General features: G+C 36.2%; 4 protein-coding genes across 6 annotated transcripts; 1 reads left to right on the forward strand and 3 right to left on the reverse strand.

Annotated features, from left to right (window-relative positions):
- Positions 1–1571: 1571 nt before the first annotated feature.
- Positions 1572–2583, forward strand: BFT (PEBP (phosphatidylethanolamine-binding protein) family protein). Its single transcript, NM_001308743.1, is given in 4 exon segments — positions 1572–1778; positions 1908–1969; positions 2226–2266; positions 2366–2583. Coding segments are annotated over 4 exon segments (528 nt in total).
- An 819-nt stretch (positions 2584–3402) lies between these two features.
- LOC105648496 (E3 ubiquitin-protein ligase XBAT33) lies at positions 3403–7870 on the reverse strand. Its single transcript, XM_012234899.4, has 10 exons — positions 7590–7870; positions 7448–7507; positions 6980–7051; positions 6600–6784; positions 6219–6379; positions 6076–6134; positions 5925–5971; positions 5688–5831; positions 5297–5388; positions 3403–4310 (listed from the first exon to the last, which is right to left on the reverse strand). The coding sequence occupies exons 1-10, from the start codon at positions 7764–7766 to the stop codon at positions 3766–3768; spliced, it is 1542 nt and encodes a 513-aa protein (XP_012090289.1). The 5' UTR covers positions 7767–7870; the 3' UTR covers positions 3403–3765.
- Positions 7871–9787: 1917 nt separating this feature from the next.
- RPD1 (Ubiquitin carboxyl-terminal hydrolase family protein) lies at positions 9788–11793 on the reverse strand. The gene is made up of 2 exons (XM_012234901.4): positions 10283–11793; positions 9788–10179 (listed from the first exon to the last, which is right to left on the reverse strand). Exon 1 carries the CDS (start codon positions 11679–11681, stop codon positions 10284–10286), a length of 1398 nt encoding a protein of 465 aa, XP_012090291.1. The 5' UTR covers positions 11682–11793; the 3' UTR covers positions 9788–10179; position 10283.
- A 584-nt stretch (positions 11794–12377) lies between these two features.
- Positions 12378–19244, reverse strand: LOC105648498 (homeobox-leucine zipper protein ANTHOCYANINLESS 2). Of its 3 annotated transcripts, none has more exons than XM_012234903.4 (9): positions 19083–19244; positions 17453–17670; positions 17224–17341; positions 16457–17131; positions 15999–16103; positions 15714–15926; positions 13867–14041; positions 13398–13765; positions 12378–13249 (listed from the first exon to the last, which is right to left on the reverse strand). In XM_012234903.4, the coding sequence occupies exons 2-9, from the start codon at positions 17659–17661 to the stop codon at positions 12848–12850; spliced, it is 2265 nt and encodes a 754-aa protein (XP_012090293.1). In that variant the 5' UTR covers positions 17662–17670; positions 19083–19244; the 3' UTR covers positions 12378–12847. The 3 variants fall into 3 exon arrangements, with proteins under 3 accessions (XP_012090293.1, XP_037492659.1, XP_012090292.1); XM_037636731.2 differs by lacking the exon at positions 19083–19244 and adding an exon at positions 18390–18635; XM_012234902.4 differs by lacking the exon at positions 19083–19244 and adding an exon at positions 17866–18635.
- Positions 19245–19915: the final 671 nt, after the last annotated feature.

Raw genomic sequence — 19915 nt, forward strand, 5'->3', positions numbered from 1 at the left:
ATACTCAAAAATATTATAATAATATAACAACATTTTTACATAAAAAATCAAAAAAATCCAAAAATTATTGTTGCCGGTGCAGAGGAGTGTACACTCCAAATTTTGCGGTCTATTAGTATCCTATATGAATTAAAAATTCATTATAATAAAATCTATATATAAATTAAATTTTGTAATATAATATCATTAACAGGTAATTAAAAATTCATTATAATAACTATTAACAAGTAACACTGCTATAATCTTTCAATTCTCCATGTTTAACCTTTCACATCCAAACTTATGTTTTTAAGTTTTATTTTTCAAATGAGTATTGGACATCTACAATAAATCTAGTATCTATAATATATTGGTATTAACTCTATTTAACTATCCTCCGACTGCAAGTATAAATCGTTTAAAGTTTTTGCATAATGATTAAAAAAAAATTAAATTCTCTAAATTATAATAAAACTTTTGTAATTTAATTGAATTATCTTTCATCTCATATAATTAATAATATATATATATAAAGAAAAAATTTAAAAAAATTATCAATTACTCCTTAACATTCTCAAAACAATTTATATTTATAGATAAAGGAAAATTAACTATCTAAAATATTTTATATTTATGGACAAAGGGAGTAATTATAAAGACTCATTGTGATTTAGCGGAGACCCGTAAAAATCTACCCTGCTTTCTCCAAAGTCCTGACAAAAACAAGAACACACGACTAAAATTAAAAAAAGTGGAAAATAGGGAAACAGAAGTTTGAAAAGATAGAGCGAATAACATAGGATATTTCTAAGAAATAACAAAGCAAAACAATAACTCTAACTCGATAAGCATTTGAATTGTTGTTGCCACCTTTGTTGAATTAATTGCACGTTCCCAAGCTTGTTGTTGTTGTTGATAATATGATAGTATTTTTTTTTTTTTTTTTTTTTTACAATTTTGAGAAAGCATGTGTTGTGTGGTGTGAAGCACCTTAAAAGCTGAATTCCCATTTGCCCGAAGATATTATATTAAAGAGAAAAAGGCTGGATTCTTCATTCCCATCAACCAAATACGTTAAGGACAAGTGTTACTTTCTACAGTGAATTTACACAGTATAATAAAGTTAGCTTTATAATTTTTAAGAGGGATCTCAGAGAACAAACTCAGGAAACCATCTTTAGTGGCTTCTAACATCTCAACACTGATTATTAAATCGATTTGTCAAATTCAATGTTTATCACACTTGTGCTTTCCATTTATAGAAATAAATAATATTCTTTTTCTTTAACTTATATTCTCCAATAAATTTAAATAAATATTTGACAACCAGGTGAATAAAAAAAAGAAACAATTATCTCTATTTGATACTTCATCGGATATTTCGGCCGGGTATCCTAATCAATTAAAAAATATATTTAAACATACTTAATAACATTTTCTTTCTTATAAATGAACTTTCTAAATGCTTCATTCACTTCTTGAATTGTCTATAAAAGCTCTCATAACATTTCTCTCTAACATACACAAAACCTCAACAAGACCAAATCAAAACTACATATTTTTCCTTACTTGTTTATTATTTGAAGGAGGAAATGTCAAGGGCGACGGAGCCACAGCCACTTACTGTAGGGAGAATTATAGGTGAAGTGGTAGACGCATTCACACCAAGTGTGAAAATGAGTGTCACTTATAACCCTAACAGGCAAGTTGCTAATGGCCATGAGCTTATGCCTTCGGTCATTGCTGCTAAACCTAGAGTTGAGATTGGTGGTCAGGACTTGAGGACTTCTTATACGCTTGTAAGTGTCTGTACTTCTTTTTTTTTTTCTTTTGAAATATATAAATACATAAATCATAATATTTACGAAGACAGATATAATAATACACTGCATATATTAATGTTTTCGTGCTTGTTTTTATGTTCGAAGATCATGACAGACCCTGATGCTCCAAGCCCAAGTGATCCCCACTTAAGAGAGCATATCCACTGGTAATTTGTGTTATTCAACCTAACATATAACACTAGAATAAATCTTTTATTTTCATTAAACAATGTCTAAGTTAAAAATCATTTATGCACCAAGTTACATTATTGCCAGTTCTTTCAAAAATCGAAGTTCTTATACTTTAGCAGTAGACCTAAATCTTGCTAAGTACTATATATATTTTACCATGCATATATATAGTACTTATCGCAGCACAAGCACATTTTGTTGATAGAGTGTACTTGTGTGTATACCTTTCAGGATGGTCACAGACATACCTGGTACAACTGATGTTTCCTTCGGTGAGTTTCTTTTCTTGTAGCTAGTTTGATTCAAGGAACTAAAATGAATGATATGGTAACTAACGACGTAACGGTTTGAATTATGATTGATGTACACAGGAAAAGAAATAGTGAGCTATGAGAGTCCAAAACCGGTGGTTGGAATACACCGATACGTGTTCTTGTTATTTAAGCAGAGAGGAAGGCAAACAGTGAGGCCACCAATTTCAAGAGATTATTTCAACACAAGGAGATTCGCAGAAGAAAATGGATTGGGTCTGCCAGTGGCTGCAGTTTACTTCAATGCACAGAGAGAGACTGCTGCCAGAAGAAGATGATGGATCATTAATTGTCACTTTCCTTCTTTCATGACAATAATAAAGTGATAAGATTCATCTTCTTCATGGAAAACGACCTCTTGTTTTAGGGTTTTATTAATTGGCATTGCTTCTTGTTTGTCTCTTTCTCTTTCTCTTGTCTTTCTTAATATCACGTTCCAAGTAAAGCACTGTACTTTGGCGTGTAGGTTAGGTAAGTGTTGGTCTCTGGTACTAGTATACTAGGTTTTGGGACTTGTGAGGTCCCACAGCAATAAATTTTAGGGTTCCTTGCTCTAGAAAGAGGGATCTATATCTGTATTTGTGCAAGTATTTGATAGAATGCCCATAGGGTCTAAAGCTATTTTGCAAGCCCTAGTGGAAGCGTGGCAAGCTATGAGAAAATCTCAAGTAGGGATTCTTCTGTTCCTGCTCATTCTCTGGTTCTGTCCCATAAAATAAAAAAATAAAAATAGGATTGGCAGTGGCACTATCTTCGTACTCTGCCGTACTAGGATAACTTGTTATGCCATATTTACAATATAATAATAATGCAAACTCATTCTTCATTCCCTAGACATGTGATTACTGTTTACTCTCTTTACATAAATGAAGAACACGCAGGCGGTTCCAATAAACGAAAATACATTAAATAAAGGGCAAAAGTTACAACTCGTTCCACATTCGAAAGAAGGTTCCATTCTAACTGGGGATAAACCTAGAAGTGGTTGGAAACTTGTTGTACGGACCAACCACCGTCATTTTCTCGACCTCATAATAATGATTAATGACCATTGAAACCGTGTATCGTGAAAGGGAAGAAAAAGAAGAGCGCCTCAATAATCACAGCAAACAAACTCACTGCAATTGCTTTTAATGACACAACAAAGAGGAAAGTATAATAGTCATGTTCCTTAATGACACATTCAATTACAAATCAATCTATAAACCCCCAACCCATACAATTTTTACAACCCTCACCAAATACTTCTTAAAAAGATACCTAAATGGCAGTCAATTGCCATGTTTTGAAACCCACATTCATTACCATGTAGCTGGCCGATACAAAAACTGGAAGCAAACATGGATTTTGAAAATTTTGTTATCGAGACCATTACTGATCAAATATCACCACCTTGCACATAAACATGCCAACTGAAATATTCAATCATGATCTATAGAATCTAAACCCCATCCAAGTAATCATGCATTTATTTCTGAATTGCACTGGTGCTCCCTGCTGCAGCTTCTTCTACCCCAAAACATCATCCCTGAACAGCTTGTTTTCTCTAGTCTTGGCCCTTCAATTTTATCCTGGACTACAGATGTTGTTTGTGAACGTCGGGGGGAATCATCTCGAGTTTCCACAGTTCGAGGTTCAAAAGATGGGCATGGGCCATCATTGCAGGTGCATAAAGGGATTGCAACAGAAGGAAATGGGCTACAAGTAACTGGACACATGAAATCAGAAGAAACTGAAGCCACACGATTCTTTCGGATCTCTGGCACACGTGCTGGGGATTGTCCATCTGTTTCACGGGAGTGGAGCATACATGGAGTACAGAGGCCAAGGGACAAAGGAAGTTTCATTTCTTTTGCTGGGTAACCAGGCAATTTAACGAAAGATACAATGCCATGTCTGCAAAGAGGACATGGAATGGAGCCAGGTGGGCCCACCATTTCCGAAGGAATGTTGCTTGTTGAGCAAAGATACAGCGCACATCTTACACAGAGCTCATGCCCACACCCTGAATAACAGAACCACCCATCAACAATATGAAACCAGCACCATAATAATATATACTCAATTCAAATAACTTGACCATGCTTCAAATGCAGTGACAGAAAACCAGAAAATAAGGTTTTTATTTTTAATCGCAGGTCAGGAAGGACTGCTCATTTCATATTATCCAGAATAATTATGGTGAACTAGATCAAATTTTGAATAGAGCATCATCAAAGAGAATCATGCTAGTTATAGTTGCCAACATGAAGAAGAAAAAAAGAGTGGCCTTCGCAGACTATTTCAAACAAGAATGCAATGGACACGAAATTTCCAATTTGAATAGAAACAAAAATGATAGTTCCACTCAGGTTAGCTGAAGAGATTGGTCAATAACCTCTTATACAAGGATGCAAAGGGGAAACTGTTCATGGGCTTCATTTAAAATATCATATTGGTTCTTTCAATCAGATGTCCAGGGTTGCACATATATAGGAACGTCAATGATTAGATGACATAGTAACTCATGAAGTGGGCATAAACACAAATACATTGGATGACAATTGAGGGCAACATAGCCTCTGACAAGCATCCAGAAATGTGAATGTATGAGTGTTTTTATGTTGCTTAAGCATAGAAAAGTGCAGCCCTACAGTTCTATAAAATTCAATAATATTATCTAGAAACTCTATTGCATTAGATTGCTCTAGACCAGTTGTCTACAACAAACAACGGGAATATGTAAATAAAGGAAAAGCATAAACTAAGATGAAGTTCACCGATCACAAGAGGTTTAAGTAAGACCTCTTCAGTGGGCCTATGCAGAACTTTGAATTTCTATTATATTAGTAAAGTGTGATCTTGATTGACAAAGGCAAAATGGTTGACTCCTCAAGAATGATAGACTTCAGAGTTTTATACCAGTTCTAATAACTAAGATAAGCCAAATAACCAAGAAGAACCACAAAGGGCAACATTGCAAAACTATAGAAACAGAGAAGAAGAACAAACCTTCAGCAGCTACATTACATGCTTTCTCCAGACAAACAGCACAAATATCAGGGTCATCAGATGAGGTTGTCAAGCTCTGCATCCCATACTCTCTATAGAGAACAGTTCAGAAAAATATCATTCCGCAGTTAACTCAATAATATTGGTTATAATTCAATTAAGCATCCCAAACTTGCAATTACCCAGCAGGATTATATCTGCAAGGCTAATCAGTGAGAAGCATCAAAGGGATATTTAACATTAAAATGAGAGTCTTATTAAAACACATGTTCAGTGAGTCTGGATGAATAATTGAACATCTAGGGTAGGTTACTCATGGCCTGTCAGTCTCTACAACAATAATCAGTACACACTAACAATTCAATTCCTATATATCATGCTGCAGGAGTACCTTGCTATATTAAGCACGCTCAAAAGAGGCAAGGATAGGTAGTTAGAGTGAGTAAATCTTGGTATGTTGGAGTCAGAATTTGGTGCCAACAAAGGTTCAAGCCAATGACGCCCCCACATCCTGGCAACATCAACAGGCAGCCACCTGGAAAGATGTAAATCATTTAACATAAGTGCTAGATAAATTTCACCAACAAGAAAAGGAATGATATCAAAAGCAAGAGCCAAGGCACTTTACCCATTGCAATTTAATGTCATCCGGCTGGCACCTCTTGCAATGAGGATCTGCAGAATCAGGAACACCATCATGTCACATAAAAATAAAAATAATAATAATAATAATAATAATAAGATAGACTAGGTTCAATTTGGAATAGTGTCATTCTTGCCTGACAACACTTTAAATTCCCCCCACAAGCAGCATAGTGCAAAGGAGTGCTTCCAGCTCCTACAAATATATTTATATCGTCAACAGTAAACTTTAAAGACGACAAAGACTGATTTACAAACTAAAATAATCAGAAAGGCAAACCTATCAAATCCATCGTTGTTCCATAATGAAATGTCACTGCTGACACATTTGCATGAATATCAAGTAAAAGTTGTACACAATCAAAATACCCATTCAATGCAGCCATGTGAAGAGCAGTAATACCACCATCAGCCGCCTTATTTACAAACTTGGAAAGAGCACTGCATTAGAACAGTTTAATTATTTCATATGTGTGACCACTACATTGAGCAAAAAATCAAACAGATTGCACCTTCTATTTTGAGGAATGCATCTACGGTGAAGTAGGAATATCTATTTCTAGACTAGTTTCTTGCCAAGAAAAAGAAAATTTTAAGACCAAAATCCAAATCAATATGCTGTCTGGTGTAAAATCATATAGATTCCCCAGTCAAACATTACCTCTGGTCTAATTTGTTTTTTGCACTAGAAGCATCCCCAGTATCGGCTTCTGTCTGAGCACGCATAGGTTCAAAAGGAGCGCTAGGAACAAAGTCAGCCACCACTAGTCTAATGCACCTTGCATGACCATTTACCGCTGCAAAATGTAGAGCAGTCCTTCCGCTAAGGTAATCTGCTCGTGTAACCTATGGAGACAAAAACTATTATGATGATCAATAGACACCTAGAAAATAAAAGATAATAAAAAAGATAGAACAGAAGAAATTGCCCTGATGGCTTCATTGTGTATGATTACCAATCCAACACTACACGTGAATACCGGTATGGTGGGTCTCGGGGAGAGAAGGGAGGGGTGTTGAAGATAACTAGAATGAACTTACGTTGCATCTAAAGAGAAGAAGAGTCTGTACAACTTCCCAGTGCCCATATCGACAAGCTTGCATTAATGCCGTCTTCAAAGATGACAAAAAATATAATTGAGTTGTTAGTTCAAAAGAGATCCATAATTTCTTCTCATTAATATGTTCAATTTAAATTTCCAAATAATTGGCAATTAGGAAAACCCAACTTCCACCATAAGATTCTCTCGGTGACATGGCAACCAGCTAAATTTTAAATTCCCATCCCAAATCAGTCCCCGGGGCTGCCGTCAATTTCAATTCCATATTCCCCACCCGATGCACTTCTCAATCAAATTCATACATGCATCTAAGAATTGCTATTAGAACAAAATGTTTGTCCAAATCACATTTCAATTCTCTCAAACGATTCATATCTCGCAGGGGATCAGCTCAAAGAAGATATCGATAAATTCACCAAAATAAAGATAAAAATCATAAGAAATATACCTGGCCACAATAATTCCTTGAATTCACGTCAGCTCCATTCTCAAGCAACAACGCGACAATCTACCAAAATCGCCACATTAATTAAGCAAAACAGTTTACGCAAATGAAAATGAAAAACTAAGGGTGAAGAAGAAGAAGCAACCTCGTTGTGGCCTTTAGCGGCGGCGAAATGGAGAGGAGAATTGAGGCCTCCAAAGGTAGAGTACTTGGCGAGGCACGGATTGCAATCCAAAAGCATCTTAGCCTCCACCAAATCGCCATCTCTAGCCGCCGATACTAATCTTTCGCCGGAGGCAGAGCATCCAAATGAATTTCCCATTTCCTTTCTCTCTCTACTGTTTTTCTTTTTTTTTTTTCAAGGAAATGAATACATTAGGTCAACTGTCATAGAAGAAATTGAAAAAAGAACACACGGAGAACGTGGAGTTAATTACAAAATCAACTGCACAGCATGGATCAATACATTATTATTATTATAATTATTATTATTATTATTATACATACATATTACACGATGCTTTTTATTTTATTTTCCCGTTGGAAATTCGGTGGCGATATATGTATAAATTCTTTTTTTAACAAAATCTATTTTTTTCTCCACTGTAATTTAGGGGACAAGTGGAAACCGTCTGTGCTTCCGTTTCTCGTTTCTATTTGGCTGTTTTTAGCATTTCTTTTTTCTTCGTTTTTGCTGGGAATTATTTTTGTTTTTATCCAAATTATTAGGCTGCGAATTAGATAATTGACACGTCATCACAACTAACGCATATCCTAATTGCAAAATCCATATGTTTTTTTTTTTTCTTTCTCATATGGGTTAATTTTTATAAAATACTATTTAAATATCTAAAAATTAATTTATTAAGCGCAGCCTTAAACACAAGTGGTACGGTGATTAATGGTTACGAAATATGAAAAAGTGGGAATACTAGTGTGGAGCGAGCGTATGCAAGTGGGCAGGATCTACGTAGACGCGGTGCATACCCAGGGCCAGGGGTACAGGATAGTAGACAGTATTGTAATAAATAAAAGGGAGATGTGGATCTTTCCCGTGAAAACAGAGTAAGGTTACTTTCTCATCAATTTTACCTCGGGTTCTACGCAAAACAGGATTGTGGATTAGGTGACGTTTGGTGAGATGTGGGCCTTCGGGACCAAAGAAACCAACAATTTTATTGTTTTGCTTGCCTTCCTGTTTCTACACTCAATTTTAGTTTTTCTTTTTTGAAAAAAGAAAAAAAAAAAAACATCAAGTGGAATGGATGGTAATATTATTTCATGCTATGATATTAACAATTTAATTCCACTAACTAAAGAATCACATCCTTATTCTCTCCTATTAAGAAAACCTAATTATAAAATAAACCCAACTCAATCTTCTTACTTGAACCAACACGAACTAAAGAATATATATTTATATTATATACCAAAACCAAAATCATGGTCGGCATGCAAGTCTTACAACTATGCAATATTTGCATTTTGTTAACAAAATATCAAAGATTATTAATATTAATTATGTGACCAGTCATTTTCACCAAATTAATCTATTAACAAATAAGGCCAACGACACAGTTTTGATCATCACTCCCAACTATTTATTTACTCTTAGCTTAATACGTACCGATATGTAGAATTTGTCCATGAGGTGCTTAACAGAGTCCGTGACCATCATCGACGGAACCGGACTGACAACTGCTTGTCGTCTTCAAGAAATTAAAAATAAAATTCAGTAGGATTTATGGTTGTCAAGCCTATATGGGTAGCTGTGTTTTAAGTGGAAGACCAACTACTTGGGTTAGACCTAATGTAAGTATGCCTTGTTTGTTAGAACTTATCAGCTTCAAGTTTGATGAACCAACCAACTTGCAAGCTTTTGACCAGTAATAGGCTGAAGCTTAAAGGCGAAGAGCATTATTGCACCGTATTGAATTATTAATGGCTCGCATCTGCCACAAGTCAAATACCAACATGGGGTAGCAATTAGCATTCAACTGCCCTTCAGCGTCGGATGATGTCAACAGAAAAAGGTGTTTGCCTCAAAAGGCCCAAGATTATTAAATAAGAGAAGGCCCAATCCAAAAATTTGCGCTTTCAATTGTCTCCCCATAGATGATCGCTGGAAGAATGAGAAAAGCGATATGCAGACTGTAATCAGATGTGGAAAACAAAACCCAGGAAAAGCAGTTAAAGCAACCCTGCTATCAGCAACTAAATGGTTAGTTTTGACAAAAATAACTTAAACTTGTGCAGTCCATCTTCATGGCCTCAGAAGACAGAAAAATACGTGCTTCAGTTGATATGGTTGAACGATCCATATATAATTCCCAAGTGAGAAAATTTTAAGAATCAATAATGTAATAGAATTGCTTTAGATCATCTTCAGATTGATTAAACAAGTACAAAAATCAATACATACGAGGATAAGAAGCTATTATGGCAAAGCAGAGGCCACGAACAGCAGTTTATTTTTCATATCAGAACATGAATATTGTGTAGAAACAAATAAATAAACAAATATCCACCTTGACTTAAAATGATTCTAAGAACAGCCACTTGCCCTGTCTTATTTGAATTCCTTCAACAGCCAAAAAGTCTTGCGGATAGCGTGATAAAAGTTCACTTGAAGCACCAGAAATTTCCTGTGAACTACAAGTCTTCTTTAATAATCCAATTCCAAATGACATTCATCTCATGTCTCCAATAAATTCAAGCAAGGTTGATTCTCCAGCCTAATAATGTCAGTGAGATGTTAGACCTTTTTTTTTTATTACAAAAGGTACATGATTTACAAGAACTATTGAGACCAGCAAGAACCCTTACTATCAATCCTACCTCAGTCACTAGTTACATGAGCCTCCTCTGCATTGACAATATCAACAGCACCATTGTCATCACTCTCATCAGTAAAATCAGAGCCAACATCACTACCCAAGTCTGAGTTCAAATCATCTTCAAACTCCCCATCTTGTCCAACCTTGCCAGCCTCAAAATTATTTTCCACACAGTCTCTTCCAAATCGCTCCATTTCCTCATCTCTTCTATCCCTTCTATAGCTAACTAACTCCCTATCCATCTTGGCCTTCCTCGGACTAAACAACACTAGCTCACCCAACTTCCTCCTTGCCAAATACAAATCATTAGGCTCCACCAATTCTCCCCTCCTATATGCCTCCCTAAGAAATACTGTGTGCAGTTTACCATGATTCCCTCTAGTTGAGACATAAAAAATCCCCTGATGCTGAAGTAAAAATTCCTTCAACTTCTTAGGCAAATGCATAGCCATTCTAAAATGGGCTATCCTCTCCAATGTGATTTTCTTTTCCACAGTCAAAGACACCAGTTCATGAATTGCTGCCACTGCTCTCTTCTCCATCCTCTTCTGAGCCTCAATTGACCTCAAATCATAACCTGAAATATCCTCATAAGGCGACCAATAAGGAGTCCTTTGCCATTTCCACACCGCAATCCTGTAATACTTTCCTATCTTAAACCCGGGTGGAAAATTGATGATAAACGAAAATCTTATATCTTCAGCTGCCATTCCTTTTTCCCTATATTTTCTCTCCCTAGCCTTCTCTATTGCACAAACTGTTAACATAGGGTCTCTGTCAACAATCTCAATGTACTTATTCCTCGTGTCTATGGCATCTATTAATCTAAAATATTGTGGGTTTTTAAGAACTACTGAATATTCAAAATCATCAGGCAATCCAAATTCTGACCTGGCAATCCGTACGTGCTCCAATCGCAGACGACCCGTGCTCGACATCATTATCAGTTTCCTCAAGCGAGTCACAGAGTCGGGTATCTGGGCGATCAAGGCTTCCTTTTCTTGTTGAATTTGAAGAAGGGCTTTGCGTGTTAAACGACAATACAGGATGCGTTGAACAGGGTGCTCATAGACTTCGAAAATGTGAGGGAATTTCAGTACAAAAGCGCCGGCCTGGTACTGCTTAAAGCCGAGGCGGCGAGCAAGTGCGTCAAGTCGAGAGATTTGTATTGTCTGGTTAAATTGGGAAAGAATTAGGGACTGGAACTTTAGGACCTTACGGGTTTTCTTCTCGATTTCCATGTAATTGTCATAGCCATGGTCGCGCACTCGCAGCTGCTTTTTGGGAATGGAGGTGGATTGGGACATTGATTTTGTGAAGCTGAGATTGTAGAAGCTCGATTGGATATTCTTTAATACTCTGGTATTGAATTTGAGGGAAATGAAGAAAAGCATTTTCATGACTGATCAGTTGGTGTGTCCAGGGTTTAGGGTTTTGCTGGTCGAACGTAGCCCTGACCATGACTGAAACGGGGAAATTGCATTTTGAACGAGGATTTTAGAACATAGAAGGCTTTGCCCATGTATTGCGATAAATATGGGCGGAGGCCCAATAATTATCATATAGAAAGTGGGGCCTAGAGCCTCAAACTCAACTTATTTATCATATTTATTTTAGAATGTCATTTTTCGATGTATTTGACTTAATAAAGGCATTTAATTAAAAGAATTACAAACATATAACCATAATTTAAAAATGAAAATACATTTGTTTGAAACTTAAACAGATGATATATAATCTTCAAAAAAATTTCATACGTGGGCATTAGTTATAGAGATTGTATAATATTTAACAAATTCTTAATTATAAATTCTTATTAGTCACATTTAATAATAATTTATTATTTCTAAATAAATGAAAATTAGTGATCCCATAAAAGTAGTATTTTTTTTTTTCATGTACTTAAAAATAGTACTTAGTCAAAAACATTTCTCCTATAGAACTTGGCCGCACTCGGAATGATCATTCTTTATTTGGCTAAGCAGACAGTAGAAAAAAGGCTTATATCCTTAAAAATAGTAATTAGCGCTTATATTCATGACAGTTTTGCATATAAAGAAAAGCAGACAGTAGAAAAAAGGCTAAGCCAGAGGAAATTTCAGAACCAAGAATAATATTAGTCAAAAAGACAACTAAAACTGTTTTAACAGTTAAGTAAAAAGAGTGGGGCTAGCAGTCCCTCCACTGTCTATCTTCTTTTTCCTATGTAAGATCTTTAACAAAACATTAGCCAGAGTGAGAGCAGAGTGCCTCGCCGGTCTAACCAAGTCAATACCCGAACCACTAACCATCATCTCTCGTCGAAGTTTCAAACTATAAACCCCCAGTCTTTCTGCCAGCATAGCACAAAGCAAAAAAAGAAAAATTTGTCCACATGCGGTTCGTTCTTGACTTGCATCCCCTTTTTTATGCAAGTTATCGTCTCAAGCTCCCTCCATTTCATTTTTCACATTCTATCTGCTATATTTTCTTCATACTGTATGTATGTTCGAAACCAAAAAAGCCTAAAAAGCTATTTTTTTTTTTAAAAAAAAAAAAAAAAAAAATTGCATACTTTGTACCCCTTTCAGCTATTTAGTTGAAGTGCTGCTTTGATCCTTTGAATTGTGCATGAGATGAGATTGTTGACGGTCTCAACTGATTCCACTGTGATCTTCGCTGTAGGGAGGTTATTCACCAAAATTTGGAAGCCAACTGTAAGAAGAGACCCGGCTCCATCATTGCCATCACTATCTCTTTTGACCAAATTCCCATTACAGAAATTTGGACCACCTTGACGCAAGGAATCATCTGGAACAATCACAAACCCTGATGGCAAGAGGGCCACATAGGTAGAATCCCCACCATTCATCACTACACTCATTGATGGTATGTCCACCGGTGCATACACTACCAGGGAATTTGAGGCATCATTCCATGTTTCTTGCAATATTAGCATGTTGCTTTCATTTGTATTAGGACTAACAGCCTGCAAAGCCAAAGTCATCTGAATGGATAACATACACTCCGTAAAATGAAATAAAATGGAAAAATTGGAGATTTCAGAGATTATTCTATTAAAATACTACATGTAATGTTAATTTGTTCTACCAAAATGCAGTTTTAAGGACACTTACGCTTGAACGCAGGAGAGAAACACAATTCCCACTGCTGTTACCCTTGGTAATGTGGACCATCTCCTGCATCAGCCCACCATGAGATAAAATGTCCCATTCACACCTTAACCGTTCATCTCGCAAGAAATCAAATAACCTCTGTCGCATAACAGGCAACCATACAGAAGTTGCAGCACTCAGCACGACACCAGGTGGCTCACCAGGATCATTGACGTTCTTTCGGGTCAAAATCCTAACATTTTCACCAACATTTCCAACTAGAAGCTTATCCCACTTGCGTACAGATGAAGCACTGACTCCACAACAGAAGTTATCCACCATGCGCTGTGCTAGCTTCAACATGCTTTTCTTGCCACTTAGGTTTATCCCTATGGCATAATAGTACCATACAATGTATTAGATACTGGCACATGCCATATTGTCACAGAAACTAAACAAGTCATGAAAGGATCAGATAGAAGAGCTAGACCTGTCTGATCTTCACCAGAAATGGTGGGAGATGCAAGGATTGCCATACACTCACAGTACCTTTGCAGGGTGGCAACCCACCTCTGAGCACCAAAGCCTCCACCGGAACTCAGTACTGTCCGGTATAGCTGATGAACTACACTCTCATCATACTCTGAATGTTCCACCCAAGTAACCTGCATTTGATTATCGATCAAAATGCTAGAATACACACATACAAATATGTATTTTATACGTATAGGTCATTGTGTGTGCCCAAGGTGGAGGGACTCTAATTATGTGGCATAACCCAGTAACCTTGCTAGAAACAAACTTGGATTTGCTAAGGTGAATTTACCTCAACTAGATTGGTTTTATAAGAATATTTTTCAGATAAACTTATTTTTAGAAGCTGCACTTAATGTGAACCCCAGGAAAGTTTATCATCTCTAAGTTATCCATAGAGAAAGCTTTTCAACGTAACTTTGATTTGGTTCTTCTCAAAGTTCAAAAACAAGGATTCACAAAGGAGCCCACCACAGTAGCAGAGTAGCTAAGTAACTGAGGGAGAATGCTAGGTGATAAGTGAAAAAACAAAATGAAGCTTTTTGAGGAGATCTAATCTAATGTTCCATCTTCCCATCAATGATGGCAATATGGATCTACTATTCTACTCCCTCGGTTATTTTTTCTATAATATAATGTAGGAAGGTGGCATAAACTCGGATTACCCAATCCTCCTAACACAGCTCCAACCTTATTGAGACTCTTTAGTTCCCCTTTTGGTTGATTATTTTACACTGTTGCATTTCTAAATTTTTTACAAGACCCATTTTAAAAGCAACTACAAGGTTGTGGTCTTATTGAAGTAAATTTGTGGAAACAGATCATGCACTTGCCCAATCATGAAATTATCTACCTCACCTCCAGTAATACATGGACATAACATATATCCATCTTCACCAATAGACAAACACCATAACATCAGAGAGGAAGATGTTGTCTGCAACTAGAGTTAAGAGAAACTACCTAGAGAACATTTACATACTAATATCATATGGCCAAATATAAGAAGTCTGCAGGGAGGACAAACAAAGTCAAACCTAAAAGTTAGTTTAAGCAAGTCGAGAAACAATTATCAAATAGAAGTCTCTTCTATACCTTAAGAGGATGATTTCCTGGAACTAAGGATATAAGATTACAATATAAAGACTGGATCTAGGTCGAATCACCTCGTAAACAACAAATAATCACCAGTATAGGCATAAGAGATAGGAATAGAAGCATCAAATATATAGTTTATAACGTGAAGATTGAAACTTCCAAGAATTACCTGGACAGGAAGATCATAGATATACTAAATTAAAGATGGAGGAATCATATAATGATATTAAATGTCTCTGTGTGCGTAACTTATTCAATATGAGCACCCTTGATTTCCTCATTCTCAAAAGTATAAGTTGACTAACTTTGAGACGACAAGAAGCAATTTTAGCTTTGTAATAGTGGAAGCAATATTTAAAAGGAAGCATCTTTCTTTATTAAATTATAATAAAGGTCAGACTACTGTCAGGTAAATTCCTAATATATTTTATTTAGTGTCATCAAATAGTGCAAGATTATTTTGCTGCGATAAAAAAAATAAACTAATTTCACTAAATCAATTAGTCAACTTAAGTTGGGACTTGACTTGGGGTCCAATTGCCAAATTTCAAATGATGTAATCTAATTGAACTCTAAGTAGAAATTATTCAATCTTGCAGATATTACAACATCCTCATTAAGCCACCTACAACAATGACTAGTAGAGTTTGCATGTAAAATAAAAACAAATACAAACTAAAAAAAGATATATACACAAGCGGTTACCTTGCAGCAACCATTGGGCATATCTTGCATAATACAGCCAGAAGGAAGTCTCCTGCACACATTAAATGGATTCACATCTGAACTTTCTTGGTTTGCATCAATAGAAACATCAACCACAGCCCAGACACCCTCCGCATGCTGCTTGCAGAATCGAAGGAACCTCACTTGTCGCACAGGGACCAGAGGAGAAATCACTTGAAACTCCGCGTGCATCTGAGAATAAAACCCCTTATTAGTGCCAGCTTACTGCCAAAGACTAAAAAAGGATAGGACCTGGAGACACACCACTTGCAAAGCGCCATTTTTAGATCCAGCTGCCATGCCACTCGAGATCACATCAATGACGGAGGCTCTAGCAACCAGACTAGAGAATGCTTCTACCCATTGATTCTGTTTACAAAAATGCAGTTGAAAAGATACTCAAAATTTAGAAATCAATCATTCCACTACATCAGATAAAAAACAATAATTATAATAATTTGGAAATTTTAAGGAATGAGCATTGATAGCAATGTACCATGTACAATCAAATTGATTCTCCTGATGCAATAAAATTAAAAAACCATCATGGATAAGATGAAAAAGATTTCGTGTAAATAAAGCTCAAGACTAAACATGTATATAATGAAGTCATTGAGATGAAAGTAAAAACAAAATGCAGACATCAAAACCTAGCAGCAATTTACATTTAAAAATAAAATCATTAGGAGCATTCACAGCGGCATAAGAGTTAGACAGCATACCACATCCATCAAAGTCTCAACAAGAGCCAAGCTGTTGATGATTATTAAACCAGTCTCCCTTGTAGCCTCAGTAACAAAGCTGCTAGGCTTCATACTGATACAAGGAGAAAATGTCCTCGTGTACTCCTCATAGTGCAAGACATCCTTTCCTCCATCTAAGCTTTTCATCCAAACCGGACCATCAATCTGAGCAATCTTAATCAATTCATCCATAGCTGCCAATGCAAGATCTATAAACATAGATCTATCATAAGGAACTCCATTAGTCACAGGGCTTGTCATAGGCTTCATTAAAGGCATTGTTATGTCATCATTGAAGTCAAGTCCCATCGGCAATGGCGCCTCTACATTGCCTAAAACCCCATACCCATTCCTCCCAACTGCAAGGTCCAACTTGGAATTTGAGCCAAAAGGAGCGACAGGACTGGCTGAGGACGAGAGTGGCCTGCCTAAGAACTTATTGGCTAAAGCACAAACACGACCTAATTCATCCTTGAGTCTAGCATTTTCAATCCTTAATTGCTGTTGCTCAAAAGATACTGGACCAGGAACTACAGGACCGCCACAACTGTTGCATATTGGGTCTGTCATATTCAGCTTCAATAACTCATTCTCAGCTCGGAGCTTATCATTTTCTTGTCTAAGGATTATATTCTCATGACGTTCCAGCTGGGTCTAATTCCACAATCAACAATTTAAAACTCTTCAATAACCATAAGAGAAAATGAAGGAAAAGTCAAAAGGCGCACTACACTTTAGCAATTTACCTTCATTTGAGTTCGCCTATTCTGGAACCAAAACTTGATTTGCTTACTTTCTAAGCCGAGTCTCCTGCTAAGCTCCAATCTTTGTTTTTCATCCGGATGTGGACACTCCTTAAAGAAACTATTAACACGACAACAAAAAGCTCCCTTAGCAAATCCCTAAATCCAAGCTTAAAAAAAGAAAAAAAAAATGCATATGCATTAAGATATAAATTAATGGACAAAGTCATACACTTCAAGCTCTTGTATTTGATGAGGAGTGTGCCTATGGTATTTCTTTTTCCGGCGCCTTTGATGGTCCCCAGCTTCCTGATCATCCCCAGATGCACCTTCCAGATTATCACTGCCAGACCTGCTCTCATAACCATCCTCCTTGATTCTCCCCACTATACTAGGATCAAAAGGTTCCCCAAGCAGACCCATATCACCGTGATCATCCATTTTGCCTTTCTGCACTCCATTAAGAATAGATTAACCAAAAAGTAAAAAAATAAAAATAAAAGTGAGGGCACATCATTAAGAACAGCAAGAAGCAAAAAACATTAAAACCAACTCACAATCAACAATAAAAAATTAAAGAATAAATAAATAAATAAATAAATAAAAAAACAAGAAACAATATGTATTTGATGAGATGATTCATACTATAGAAAGAGAAAGAGCGGGTGATTTGGGAATAGATGAAGCGAGGAGCGGTGGCTGAGCAATGGCACCACTATGCATGTTAGTGCTGTGTGTAACAATATCAACCACAATATTTGAACTCCCACCCCCACCTCTATTAAAACTATTACTGACTATCAAAAACCTCAGAACTCGTCGAAAATGGAAAAAGAAAGAGAAAACGCTTTCTGTTCTCTTTTTTTATCTCTCTAATCAATCTCTAATTCTTGGTTTACTGAAGAGGAAGCTATCAGTGTCTCAGGGATGCACTTAGATTTTGCTCCTCTATTCTTGTCGTCCTAGTTTTGACATTTAAAAACTTCAGCCACCTCCGCATTGAACCAAGATTGTTTAGTATTTACAGTAGCAGTCTCAACAGACAAAGAGAAAAGGCTGTTTCATTGTCAACGCCCCATGCATTACTTTGAACTCTCTCTAGAAGAAATAGCAAGGTCAATTTTTTTTTTAAGAAATAAAAGTCGCTCTCTTTGATCCAGTATTCACACCTATCCTTCCTTCTCTACAGCACAAACCCATCAGCGGAAAATCTCTGAAACACCATAAAGACCAGTAATGAAAGAAAAAGAAATGAACAAAACCCTAATTTTTCCATCAGCTTCTGCAGACATAGAATGCTTGACCAACTGTTTGTCAGTATTGAAAATGGAAATAAAAGGGCAGAAAAAACGAAAAGGCTCCGAAAGGATTAGACAGATAAAAAAAAAAAAAAAAAAAAAAGAAAGAAAAGAAAAGAAAGAACCCAAAAGCCAAACAGCAAAAAGTTGAAGCTTATCCCTCACATTCACACTTGTTTAATAAAAAGACTTTTCAAAATAATGCACAATACTATTAGTACCCAACCAAATCAGAGCAAAAAGACGCAGTTGACCCCTCTCTCTCTCTCTCTCTCACTGTCTCTCTCTCTCTTACTGTAACACTTCAACTGGACACAATACAATACAAAAACCAAACCCAGTACGGAGAAAAAAAAAAGGCACCTTTGTTATTTTTTATTTTACAGTAACCAAAGCCTGTTTCTTTCACAGAGATAGATGATATACATAAACTACTATAGAAAATCAGATCCTCTCTATCTCTATGCACAGTTTGGGATCTGTCCAAAGATAAACGACAAAAAATATACATTATTATTTATGAAAAAAATAATAATTAGGAATTGAAGGTTTGAGCTGACTTACATGTATAGTGAAAGGAGATCAGTAGAGTCAAATGGGATTTTGTTCACTCCAATTAAAAATAAAATAAAAAACCAGAAACCCAAAAACCTAGTTCAGAATTATTATATAATTTCTTTCTGATTTGAATGGCTTCTCTTTCTCCATGCACAATTCGCTCTCACCTTTCTCTTTCCTTTCAAAGTTGAAAAAAAAAAAGGAAATTTTGTGAAATAGAAAGGGAAGTAATAAATTATGTGTATACGTAGGAAGAGAGAAAAATAGAGGGGTCCACCTAGTGCTATAACAGGTTTCGTGATGTCCGCCCTCTTCTCTAATCACACGCTGCTACTCGCGCGTGTTGTTTCGCGCAAGCTGTCCTAATTCAATAGTCGGTGATTCAGTGCGGCTCTAATTCAGTACAATTATAGTACGTGGCGAAAACTAGCCAGTAACAAGTTGACAGAAATGGCAGTGGATAGCCTTTTGGTATTTCAGCCAAAATGACATGGATGTTTTGGTAATTTAAACCTTTTATTTTGTTTGAGGAGGGTAATTCAGACCTTTCGTTGCTGAGAAAATATAAAACCTGGTAAAAAAATAAAATAATAATGATGGCGTGACTGCAGTCTTCTTTGGTTGGGAACAAGATCCTAAACCTGATCTGGAAATCACTTTATTTTTGCTCAACCGTATTTGTTTCATTTTCATTTTCTCTTTTTTGGCTTGTTTTTTCCCAACTTCACCCTCACCGATCCTTTGACTCTCTAACTTTGCCATGTCCATCGATTTCATTGTCAATTCTTTTTATTTTTAATAAATAAAATAGATATTCTCCTGCCAGTTTTGGCCTATAA

Source organism: Jatropha curcas, chromosome 10 (genome assembly GCF_041381405.1).
Source record: "Jatropha curcas cultivar XTBG-Jc1 chromosome 10, XTBG_Jcur_1.0, whole genome shotgun sequence".
Classification (NCBI taxonomy): Eukaryota; Viridiplantae; Streptophyta; class Magnoliopsida; order Malpighiales; family Euphorbiaceae; genus Jatropha; species Jatropha curcas.